Raw genomic sequence first — 12,931 nt, 5'->3', positions numbered from 1 at the left:
GATCTTGCTGTTCTATTGCAGAGGATTTGAAATGGCAGAGAGAGACCAATGCTATTTCAGATTTTAACCCTGCGTTCTGTCTTTGACTAACTTAAACGCTTGATGGTTTTAGTACTGTTTTGTGGTAAAGGAAGCAAGGAATGAGAGAAAAATCAAATGGTCCTCATCAAGATTTGAACCCAGGACCCCTGACACTTCGGGACGATGCTCTACCAACTGAAATAGGATGCACAGCAGTACTTCCTCAGGTTTTCCCTCTAGGCACCATTTTTTCTTGGTGTTGCATGGATACCCAAGCAACTGGGCAAAGTAACAAACGCAATGTATGATTTGGTATGGTGCCTAATCGCCATAGAAGTGAAATAACCAAACATGGGTAACAGGCTAAATACTAACTAACTTTTTTCCTTAACTAGCCTGTCAGGCTAGTCAGCTGGGCCCAATTTCATGGCTCTGCTTACCGTAAGCACAGAATCGGCACTTACGGAAGCAGGGAATTCTGTGCTTAAGGCAAGCGTATTTCACGGGTTAGCGGCGAATTTGGGCTTCTGCACGTGCGTACTCCATGTTACTAGGCATTCTAAGCTTACAAGGCTAGCCGAAGAATTCGGCGCTTGCACGTAAGCGGCGAATCGCAATCGTAAGCGCAGAATTCGGCGGTAAGCAGAGCCATGAAATTGGGCCCTATTCTTTTGACTCAGCCCGCACAAATTTTCACTAGCCCTTGGTGGTGACTTGGCACTCTTGACAAGTCATTGCACGCCGGGCTAGTGTCTAAATTGAGCCCTGGGTAATCTTTGACATCTTAGTTTATCCTATCCTCTCATTTCCAGGCCGACACTGCCGTCTTCAACTTGGGGAACGTTTCAAACACCAACACTTCTACTGATGAGCAAGACTCAAGAATAGTCATTACTTTCTCTGTGACTCTGAAGGAGGCGATAGCGTTGGTGCCTGATGACAGGTATTGGGTCACTGCTGGTGTGGAGTATAATGGTGAAGCTAAACTATGGGTGGGACAGATTGGGTTCCTTCTGGACGCTGGGCCACAGGTAAAAACAAATAATGTACACAAAATATTTCGAAACACTAATTGCAGGCCTTGAAATTTGCTCTTGAAGGGGCGTAGAAATTTCCATCTGGTAAGGGCCACCACTATGAGGAATAGTAGACTGGTATTGACTGTTCCGGCTTTCCACTAAGCTCCGCCCACCGCGCACATGAGCAAGACACGTGTACAAGCACTCCCAATGACATTCTGCACGATTCTGCCGCGCGTGCCAAATAAACACGTACGCATGACCGAGTTTGTCCGACCACAATCATTGCTGTGATTGGTCAAATGGTTGAACGCGCACAGTTTGATTGAGAGGCCGGATTGGTCCATTGGAGCCATACAAAGGGCACCACAGCAAAAGCACAGAGCACCACTGCATCTGCTGTGGGTGCCGCCAGTTATTTTGAGGCCTGCTATTGGTTGCAGTGAATAATCCTCAAAAACTTTAATGTTATCATTGTTTGTTTGAGGTGGTCGACAACCTTGTTCTCATTCGTGATCAATCTAACCGCCATTTTATTTCCCAGCAAGGTTTTTATGACAAGAATTATTGATACATTAGTAGGCCTACAGAAAGTATTGTCTACACTATACCAATGGCTCGCTCCGTACAAAAGAGATTTACACATGAGTGTACCCTCAAGTTCACGAGTCATTTGTAGATACTTCCTTCTTTCACATCAAAGATTAAAATATCATGATTTGTTTGAACCCTCAAATCGTGCCCCGTATGTTTGGGCACCAGGTCTAGCTACTTTCATTCATTTCTTTTATGAGACCCCACTCGATCAATAACAAAACAAAGAACAATACAGCAATATCAAAACACTATTACAACTAAATTACAACTGGTATAGCTTGTATAGATTGATCTTGAGGTTGAAAAAGTGGCCTGCTTTTAAATATTTGCTTAATGATGTACCTTTCTTAACACAGTATGCACCCCAAACCAATGGTTCTCTGGAATCACCGGGTGACTTCTACAAAGGAGAGGTGGCTGTCTTTGATCTAGAACTCAACGTCTACAAGAGTGTCGCAAACCTCACTGTCAAAGCATATGGTAAGTCACTCCTTACAAATCTCAGGCATGATTATTGTCCATCTGAAGTCTGAGTTTCGTTCAACCCAAGAAAATCTAGCAAATTTGTTATTTAATAGCCAGGGATAGTCGGGATAGGCCAATTTTATTTGTTCACGTAGGAACCCTTTTATTAAATACAATTTTCAAAATATTGTGGTTGTAATCGATTGATATAGAATTGGGCAGCTGTATTTTTCACATTCTGAAGTTACAAAATTCTGCTGCCGGCCAGTCAAGGTTAAAGGTTAAACTGTGGTTAAAGGCTAGGGCAAGCAAGTTTAAAACCTGTTGAGACCAATTAAAAAGTCACTGTAGTGAAGTTAATAGCGAGAAGGCACCTCGATCCACTAGTTAAAGGAATGCTACAGAATTGGTTAGAAGCAAAAATCGTGAAGATCACGGATTTACATAAAACTTACACGATCTAATGATGATGACAGTTGAAAACATCCCTTGAAACATTTTTGTCTGAAAAGGTCATATTTGATGAGAAATAAATAATCTAACTTCGCAGTTGGAGTTTATCGCTCAGTGGGCGTTTTATTCATTTTTATTTTGGCATCGATGCAATGCAAAACTTGTAATAGGTTTTTTACTATTCTCTCATGACCCAGATGGCCCATCGATCCCAAATTTCTACAGGTTTGTCAGTTAATATATATGGTGGATTACATAAAGTGCTTACACTGCAGCAAATGTTTTGTTAGCAAAAACCAATTCTGTAGTGTTCCTTTAATAAGCAGGACAGATCTGTCCAGAACTTAGAAGTCCACTAAATTCTGAAAATCTACTTCGCGGAAGTAAAATGTATAGCAAGACAAATTCTTAAAAGAAAATAATCTACTGAGCAAGTAGGTGTACACATGGTGTTACTGCAAACCAAACATACATAATAATAATGGCTTCTTATAGCGCTCGTAGTCTTCACTCAGCAACGCTCTCAAGGCACTGTAACATTAAGGTATGTGAGACAACGTTCGAATTATGAGACCTACATATACGCATTTTACATGGCACCATGTAATGGTTTAAAGCCATTGGAACCTTTCGGTTCAGAAAAAAACAAAAAAAAGTTCACAGATTTACAAACAACTTACAGGGTTTACAGAAGGCAATGGTGAAAGACTTCTCTTGAAATATTATTCCATGAAATGCTTTACTTTTTGAGAATACAGCAAAACAATATAAATTCTCGTTAACGAGAATTACGGATTAATTTTAAACACATGTCATGACACGGCGAAACGCACGGAAACAAGGGTGGGTCTTTTCGTTGTTTTCTCCCGACTCCGATGACCGATTGAGCCTAACTTTTCACAGATTTGTGATTTGATATACATAGAAGTTAAGGTACACAAAGTGTGGGCCTTGGACAACACTGTTTACCGAAAGGGTCTATTGGTTTAAAAGGTGCTGTGGCACAATATGCTGCTAATCAAACCAGAAACCCATACAGTCAGATTATGAGACCTACCGATACTCATTTGACATAGGACCAAGGTTTTAGCCAGGATTTTGTAAAAGAGTGTCCAAATTTGCTGGAAATTTTAAAACTGGGTGTCCAAATTGTTCATTTACAATAAATTTACATGTAAATGACAGATGAAACAGGGTGTCCAAATTAAAAACAGGGTGTCCAAAAGACACCCAGACACCCCTCTGGCTAACACTATGCATAGGACCATGTAATGGTTTACAAGGTGCTGTGGAGCAGTATGCAATCCCTCAAATCCCATAATTTGTTTGTTTGAATTGATCTAGGTGATTCATCGGTGACGTCCCACTTGATGATATGTAAGCTACAGCTATGCAGTACAGGTAGCGGGTACTGTCTGGACGTGAGCAAGGATATCGCTACATTCCAAGTAGATGTTAGCTCTCAGAATGTCTATGAGTACACCTATGGATTCGGAAATATTGTCAATGGAGGTAAGATCCAGAAATAAAGTGTAAGATTTGAGGTTGCGCCATTTGAGATTGATAAGAGATGCGAGACGGTAGGCTGTTTTTGTTTTTAAACAGCACTTGTACCGCTGAACCAGGAAAATAAAACCTACTTAATCAGAAATACAGCAGCTTTCCATGGTATAAAGTATTTTGAGAATCTTTTCACTTCGTAGTAACGGGGTTATGGAAAAACAAATTTGAATCTGAGAAGTGTTTCTTTTATTAATAGATGTTGTGTTTCTCGGCAATATGCAGCCAATCAAACCAGAGACATCGCGGCGAACCCCTTTTCGATAAGTAAACAACACAAGGGGCCAAGCGCTTTACGTCCTATCTGAAGGATGAAGCATTATGGTTAAGTGTCTTGCTTAAAGACACAGGTGTCACGACTGAAAATATATATAGATGTTGTGTTTCTCGTCAATATGCAGCCAATCAAACCAGAGACATCATCGCGAACCCCTTCTATTTTCGATAAGTAAAGAATACAAGGGGCCAAGCGCTTTACGTCCTATCTGAAGGATGAAGCATCATGGTTAAGTGTCTTGCTGAAAGACACAGGTGTCACGACTGAAAATATTAATAGATGTTGTGTTTCTCGGCAATATGCAGCCAATCAAACCAGAGACATCACCGCGAACCCCTTCTCTTTTCGATAAGTAAACAACACAAAGGGCCAAGTGCTTTACGTCCTATCTGAAGGATGAAGCATCATGGTTAAGTGTCTTGCTTAAAGACACAGGTGTCACGACTGAAAATATTAATAGATGTTGTGTTTCTCGGCAATATGCAGCCAATCAAACCAGAGACATCATCGCGAACCCCTTCTCTTTTCGATAAGCAAACAACACACAGGGCCAAGGGCTTTACGTCCTATCTGAAGGATGAAGCATCATGGTTAAGTGTCTTGCTTAAAGACACAGGTGTCACGACTGAAAATATTAATAGATGTTGTGTTTCTCGGCAATATGCAGCCAATCAAACCAGAGACATCATCGCGAACCCCTTCTCTTTTCGATAAGTAAACAACACACAGGGCCAAGGGCTTTACGTCCTATCTGAAGGATGAAGCATCATGTCTTGCTTAAAGACACAGGTGTCACGACTGAAACTCGAACCCACACCCTGCTGATAACAAACACCAGAGCTTGAGTCCAATGCTCTAAACCACTAGGCCAAGACACCCCACAAAGCTGAATGAAAAACTAAATCATGTTTGCACATAACTTAAATTGAAAATTTGAATTTGGCCAGGAAAACCTGAAATAAATACATTTATTATACATGTACTCTCTCCTTAAGGTGTTGCCAACAGCACAGTGGATAGTAGGATCATGATGGATGTTGTAGCATACTTAAGAGATGATACAGTACCGGCAAATGGCAACTTAGATGTCTCCATTGATGATGGTACAACACAGACTACGCTTACTGCTCCATTCACTGTGATGAATGCGCGACCTGCAATGCTGACTGTGAGTACAGGGTTGCCAGGTTACAGGCTTTTGCCGGAATTCTGACTTTTTTTAAATTTTCCCCAAATTTTTCTGCCGCTCTGTGTTTCATTTGGCCGGAAACAATAAATTTTATTGAAAACAGGTTTCTGGCGCTCCTTATTTCATCTGGCCGGACCTTACCCGGCAGCGGCACCCTACATGTAGCTGTGGCTGACTCCACAAAATCACTAATAAGTTAACTCCTTGATATGCCGATCTGTTGCTACACTGCTAAAAATGGTATTCTTGAAATAAGAAAAACATCTTATTTTGAGAAATCATTTCTTGTGTCACTCCCTAGAAAAATAAGACATTTTTCTTGTTTGTTTGTTTGTTACAAATTTATAGATTGCACAACCTCACAGTTTTTAGAATTGGGAAGAGGACTCTTGAGGGCACTATTGTGACCTGTATTTTGGGGCGGGGGGGGGGGGGGGTTGGCTTTGGTAAAAACAAAAAGAAGCCTTTTCATATGATACATGCGAGGTTAGTATAGAGAGAATGGGCTGATAACTGTTCTTTGACATGTCTGAAACAAGTATATAAATAAATATATATCGTGAAGCCTTTACTAGCACAAAAATCACACACAAATCTTGCGTAAACCCGCAAATGGTTCCCATGCGAAATACCATACAGTTTACATAGCTGCAATTGGTATCCCCCTCTTTTTTTTTTTTGGCGAAACAGATTTTTCTACTTGACAGATTTATGTTATTTGTCTTTTCAGGTCGGAAAGGTTCTAACGATGAATGTGAGTACTGTTGACGGCGATGACCACCTAGTGCCAGGGGAGAGTGTGAAGGTACGCGTGGCAGTTGCTGTCCCGTACTCTACCTCTGTCAAACCAATCACTGTTGAGGTTACTAAGAATGTAATCAACAGTGATTTTGAGTTGTGCGCCGTTCGTATCAACCATATCGGCAATGACATCAGCTGTTTGGAGCATCGCAGGGAATCCATTGAAAGTGCTGTGGTCTACTGGCCTACAGGGTAAAGACAAACATTACGTATTCCTTTCTGTCTCAACCAGCTGCGGCTGGAAGATGATTGTATACGCCTCTCTTAATATTTATGCATGAGTACGTCACAATTCTAACACAAAACAAGGCGAAAGGCGCATGATGGAAAATGAATGGATCACAAAACTGAAATTTACCTTGGAGACCCTCTTTATGTAAAATAAGACTCTCATTTAATTAGATGAAAACTTGCATCAGGGATAAAGAATATTCATTTTGGGTTACCCATATAGGATTCGAATTCCTCTAGCTATCGGGCAATCTCAGTGGTCTAGTTGGTATGACAATGTTCTAGAAGGTTGTAACGTCCGTCGATATATCGAAAATACTCAAAAACTCAATATTTTTTTGACATCGAAATCGCCGATGTCACTTTTATAATCATATCGTAATATCGGATTTTCGATATATCGAAAATTTCGATGTTTTGAAATTTTCGATGTTCCTAAATGATATCGAAAATACCAAAAGAGTGTCCGATTATTTAAAAGAAATCTGTGTTTGAGTATTAGAAAAGCCGTCGTCGTTATGTAGTTTCATCATTTTGAGTTGCCCTATTAAATAAAATACGTTTTACAACCAATGTCTGCTTGTTCTTTGTGTTTTCGCCATCAGCCGCCGAAAAACACGACCCCGCGGCGAGCGCACGGTAACACCTCAGAAGAAACCGCCGCTGCTGCCCCAGCCTTATCGGCTGTTTCAGATGCAACTTCCCATTGCGCATGTGATCAAAATCAATGCGTCTTCATCACAGCATTATTGACTTTGCAAAAATACCCCGCAAAAACTTCCCCGAATCAACAAGACAAAACAAAACCAAATAAAGCCTACACGTTGTGTTTTTTTCGGTAAACAAGCTAACATTTGTGAGGAACTATATGCTTTGCAGACCACGCTGTCGGCGGCTGTTGCGTGCGTACCAGCGAAGACTATGCTGTTGTACGGTTTAAGCGTGCACACCAGCGTGGATGGTTATTGCAATTCGGGGGGAAAACCCGTTTGCCCAAGCATGCACAGACACGTGCAGTCTTTGGTCAAGGCAGTATCGCGTGATGCACTGCGTTATTTCGACAATAGAGGGCGTTCTAGCATTCAATGTTTCTTGCCTTTGTTATAGAATGCAAAGTAAAAAGACTACGAGCCTTTTATTGGAGACTATGTGACTGCATGCTGCGTGCGTTGTATATTGTGATCGAGTGGTAGGTCTGTGTTTTGCGGGACTTTCTAGTGATTTTTTTTCGATGATTATCTCAACCATTTTCAACCGTAAAGGTAGTCCGCGCGCCCGTCGGACAACTTGATTGACACTTCTACGTCAATGCATCGGCAAATGACACCTTAATGTCGGCGAGTCACGCAACTCACAAAGGCTCTGTGTCATTTTGAGACGGCCAATCATGGCCAATCACGAATCGAGAATTGTGGTGAGCGTTCACCAATTGGCCAAGCCAGCGGTAGCGGCGATCATACTTTGTTGTAAAACCAGAAATAATCGGGGCGGGACTACGCAATTTGAAATTGTTTGAACTACAAACAAGTTCGGGGGATCAGACAAAAACAGGTTGAAATGTAACCCTATTAAACTGTCAGTCTACGGTATATATATTTCTACCTCCATGAGTATACCATGTGCTGTTTTTAGGCTTCCATCTTGCGCGCGGGAAATACTCGATATATCGAGTATACTCGATATTAAATTTTCGATATATCGGTTATGGGAAAAACCGACATCGACGGACGTTAGAAGGTTGTGGGTCCAAACAAGTAACATGCCTGTAATTTTTTCACAGAACTCGGGGAAAGGTAATGAGTACATGTATGTAGTGCTAACACACATTGGTATTTATGGGTAAAAATCAAAATTAATAAGACTTTGTGTTATTGTTCCTCAGACCTAAAGCAACTATTGACCTTGGTGGACTCGCCAACACAGGAGGGGCAAGTTCTGAAAATGGCATTGACAACGTGATCGGTATTGACTTTGTTGTCAAGCTAGTCAGTGAGACGGCAACGCATAACACTCTGCATCAATTTGATGCATCTGTAACTTACGGTAACGTTGCAACTCCATTGACTGCCTCCATTTCTCTGACTGTGGTTACTGAGGCAGCCTCCATTACCTACCCAACAGTGCCAGAGGTAGGTGAAGAGCCACTTTAAATGACTTACAAAGACTTAGGGGTACTTCACAGTTCTCAACATTTTCACAAATTCCGATTTATTTTCTTCTGTGACAAATTTGGAAATTTGGATGTTGTCCTTTGTGTTTCCATTTTCTTACTTGTGGTCAAGCCAGTCCCTTCCCTTCACCCCCCCCCTTTTTGTCCCCCTATTCATTGTTTACCCCCTGCTTTTTTAAGTATGCTTTCTAACCCCATTCATGTATTTCCACTTCACTGCTTATGTTTCGCTTAGTTACCTGTTTATGTTTGTTGTGTTGTCATTTAGCCTTCGAGAAAGACTCTGCTAGGGTCGAAACGTCAGGCCCTCAACTATTCTTTGCAAATTTGGAAATTTGTTTCATTGTTTTTTCAAGTGAAAATTAAAATCTTTTTTATGATGACAAACATTTCTGTTTTTTTTGGGTGGCTTCTCTTATATAGCTTATACCCGTCACTCAGTGACACTCAAAGCACTTTAATGGCATTCTGTATTTACCTGTAAGGTATGTAGAACTACGTTTGAGTTATGGGGCCTACTCCTTTTACATAGCACCATGTAACAGTTTTCAAGATGCTGAAAGGCAATACGCAGCCAATCAAACCAAGAACACCGGGATGAACCCCTTCTCTATTAACAGCTTGTCTCACCACTCTAACTTTGATCCACGGTTCACTATTCATCTGCTTGAAACTAATATCGAAGTTTAAGATTCTCGTCAGACAAGAGGTTATTTTGTTTTAATACTGCTTCATCATCGTGGGAGTGTCGTGGCCGAGCGGTTAAGAGCACCGAATTCAAACTCTGGTGTTTCTGATCAGCAGAGTGTGGGATTGAATCCCCAGCCATGACACTTGGGCCTTAAGCAAGACACATAACCATTGCTTCGTCCTTCGGATGGGACATAAAGCCGTTGGTCCCATGTGTTGCGTCAACGCATGTAAAAAAAAACCCAGTGCACTTATCGAAAAGAGAAGGGGTTCGCCCCGATGTTCCTGGCTGGATTGGCAGCATATTGCGCCATAGCACCTTGTAAACCATTACATGGTGCTTAAGGATTAGGTCGTATATCTCAAAATTCGCCCCACTCCTTGCAGTAATAATACCTGGCGCTTTGTATCCTTAGGCAAAAGGCGCGTTATAAATACGGTTATTATTCTTACTATTATTATCTGAAAACTCTTTCAAAAGCGTCTTCAGTAAATCGCTTCGATGTGCTCAGTGTTCTTTATTCACATTGTGGATTCTTCTTCAGAGATCATGATAAATTGGTCATCATCTTCAACAAGTGAATCCTTATCAAGTGTCTGTTGCATAGAGCTTTAAAGCACTGGGTTTCTTTTACGTATGTTACACATCTCATGTATTTTTGTCCTGACAGGCTGACTCCACCCCGTTCAACAGCTCCTTCGAGTTGCTGTATCCAGTCAACTCCGACATCGTATCACCGGGAGAGTATGTCATATTGAGCATCAAGCCGACCATCCAACCGGACAGCCAGTACAAGTATGTCGTATCGGCACTGGTCCCTGCTGATATGACCGTTCTAGCATTGAGAGTTATCAGCGTGGGGAGTAATATAGCCTGTGGATTGCTCGTCAGCGATCCCATCCCGGTGTATTCCAGTGTAGGGGGAAGCGGCAATAAGGACATGGCTGAATTGGACTTGGGGTTGATGTACAACTTTGGTATGTATAGAATTTGTTGTCCCTGATACCAAAATGCACGAAGCACTGTATACTCTCCGCGAGTTTTGTGAACAAAATCCAAAGGCAAATAACTGGGGTGTGATTTTAGCATGTAAATCGTATTTTTGTGACATTTGTTTACTCATTTCTCAAAAACTACAGCACCTCAGCAAGTAATATTTTAATATTTTTAGGGTATGCGTTCTACTATCATAATCTTCAAACGGTGTGTGAGTTTAGTGTAAATCTGTGGACATTTTGTTTAAATTTTTGACTAGCAATGACTAGAGTGAGATTTGAACTAACGACCTCCGGATTAACGTACCGGTGCTCTACCAACTGAGCTATCTAGCCCTATGATGGCAGTGTCCCTAAACATTGTGTTCTGCGTTACAAAAAGTACCCCAATCTTTTAAACATAAAGTTTTTGACCTGACATCGATTTCTGTTGTGTGTCTAGCTCGGCCTAGCGATGGAACGTGTGATGATAATGCAGTGTTGATTGAGTTAACGGCCCTGATGGGTGAAGATACAAGCATTACAGAGCAGTCCGTTGTTGTGTCTTTATTTGTCGGCGCAGCACGGTTGTGGATTGCTGAGGGCAACCTAACTGTCTCTCCAAGCGTCGCTATGGTAATGTAATCAATTTGGATCCATATCTCGAACATCCATATCCCACGCATGATATTCTGCCTAGTCTGTTGTCTGATTTTGTTTGCCCTTTGAACAAGTGAACAAAAGTATGGTTAAATATCCTACGTGTATATTAGAGCCTACAGGATGTGTACATGTACATGTAGGACAGCCCTTGTACTTGATAATATATTCTTACTTGTTTCCAAGTTTGTAATGGCCTGTTAAATTGAGTTCAAATTTAAGCTGTTTTTTGTGACCAAGCAAGTCATTGTACCAGACTTTATTCAAATCTAACTCTCAAATGGCATTTTTATTGATGACGAGTAAAAGCTAAAAATGACTTTGGTCTCTATATTTAAAGGATGCTGTATTACCGAGCTACAATAACCTCAGCTTTGCTCAATCCTACACTGAAGAAGTGGTTCCGAGCCAGGAAGGGAGTGAAGTGAAGATCCTACATACCCTAACGATACCGGCGAACTCCTCCTTGAAGTATGTGGTTAATTACACCACGGATGTGACGTGGCTTGAGATCACTGACATCAGTGTGATGTCTGTCGGGGAGCTGCTGCTCTGTACTCAGGTTGGACCCGTGACTGCTGTTAATGGGTGAGAATCCAGGGCATTTGAGTCGAACACTGTACACTCAGTTTCACATCTGAGCTGTCTTTGGAACTTAAAGAAGATTTAGAGCCCTGACTGCCCTTAGTAGGTCAGAAATAACTTTATCCTTCTACATACCAAAAAGGACTGCTACAAGTTCTCTCTCGTGCCACGCACATTTCTGGAGCGCAACCTTTTACCAGCATCAAACTAAGAAAGCTACGACCATAGACAAATTCAAAGCTAGCCTGGCTAAACATGATATTTTTCCTGCTGCATGCGAATGCGATACGAATATTGACGTCACAGGGCAGTTTTTGCATCAAATGTTTTGCAGGAGCTGAACACAGTTTGCAGGAAGTATAAACCGGGCTATAGTCTGATTTCAGATTTGTAATAGACCGATCCATTAAGCCCCGCCTCATTGCGTATTGACCAATCACAACGCAACGCAGGTCCGACAAACAAGGTCCGACATGCGTGCCCGTATCTTAGCATGCCAGGCAGAGTTGTGCAGGAAGGCATTGGAGAGCCCCACGTGTTCTTGCTCACTTGTGCGTTGTGGGCTGAACCTACTGGATCGGTCTATTGTTTTGCCTTTGTGAAAACATTAACATTCTACATCATGTGCACATGTAGGTTACCCACTATTTTCAATAAAATATTCTACCTTTTTCGAAGGGCCGAATATCATATCTGTGCAGTTAAAAATAATATTAATTTATCTTTCTGTTCAAAGCTCACACAGTCAAGGAATGTATGCAACCGTGGACCTCGGTTCTGTATGCAACGTTCCAATCGGCAGCGACTTGGCAAACAGCAGCCAGGTATGAACTCAATTATCTTCTGCAATTTTGATTACAAACTTAAAAGCATTTGACACCTTTAGTGATTGTCCAAGACTTATCTATAAGTTTGTGCATTACAGAACTACAGCTCTAGGTCCCATCCGAAGGGTGCAGTAATAACTGTTAAGTGCCTTGCTGAAAGGACATAAGAACCACGACCTGGGCCCAATTTCATAAAGCTGCTAAGCACGAAAATTCGCTTAGCATGAAATTTTTGCCTTTATTAAAACAGGACTACCAACCAAATTTCCATGTGGTTGTCAGGATAAGCAAACAACAACTGAATACCAGTAACGAGCAATATACATCAAATGGAAATTTCGTAGGTAATCCTGATTTTATCAAGGAAGAAATTACATGCTAAGCAAATGTTTGTGCTAAGCAGCTCTATGA

The 12,931-nt window shown here is 41.4% G+C and overlaps 1 protein-coding gene across 2 annotated transcripts in view; it reads left to right on the top strand.

Annotated features, from left to right (window-relative positions):
- The window catches only part of LOC139954389 (uncharacterized), a 41,918-nt gene that overhangs the window by 11,547 nt on the left and 17,440 nt on the right, over positions 1-12,931 (top strand). For both annotated transcript variants that reach the window (XM_071954161.1, XM_071954160.1), the window contains exons 6-15: positions 834-1,052; positions 1,994-2,117; positions 3,900-4,067; positions 5,388-5,560; positions 6,312-6,574; positions 8,496-8,742; positions 10,145-10,451; positions 10,912-11,084; positions 11,449-11,696; positions 12,430-12,517. In XM_071954161.1, coding sequence (XP_071810262.1) covers positions 834-1,052; positions 1,994-2,117; positions 3,900-4,067; positions 5,388-5,560; positions 6,312-6,574; positions 8,496-8,742; positions 10,145-10,451; positions 10,912-11,084; positions 11,449-11,696; positions 12,430-12,517 — 2,010 coding nt within the window. The remainder of the gene's footprint in view (positions 1-833; positions 1,053-1,993; positions 2,118-3,899; positions 4,068-5,387; positions 5,561-6,311; positions 6,575-8,495; positions 8,743-10,144; positions 10,452-10,911; positions 11,085-11,448; positions 11,697-12,429; positions 12,518-12,931) is intronic.

This window comes from Asterias amurensis, chromosome 2 (assembly GCF_032118995.1).
Source record: "Asterias amurensis chromosome 2, ASM3211899v1".
Classification (NCBI taxonomy): Eukaryota; Metazoa; Echinodermata; class Asteroidea; order Forcipulatida; family Asteriidae; genus Asterias; species Asterias amurensis.
This window is presented reverse-complemented; position numbering and strand designations above follow the sequence as displayed.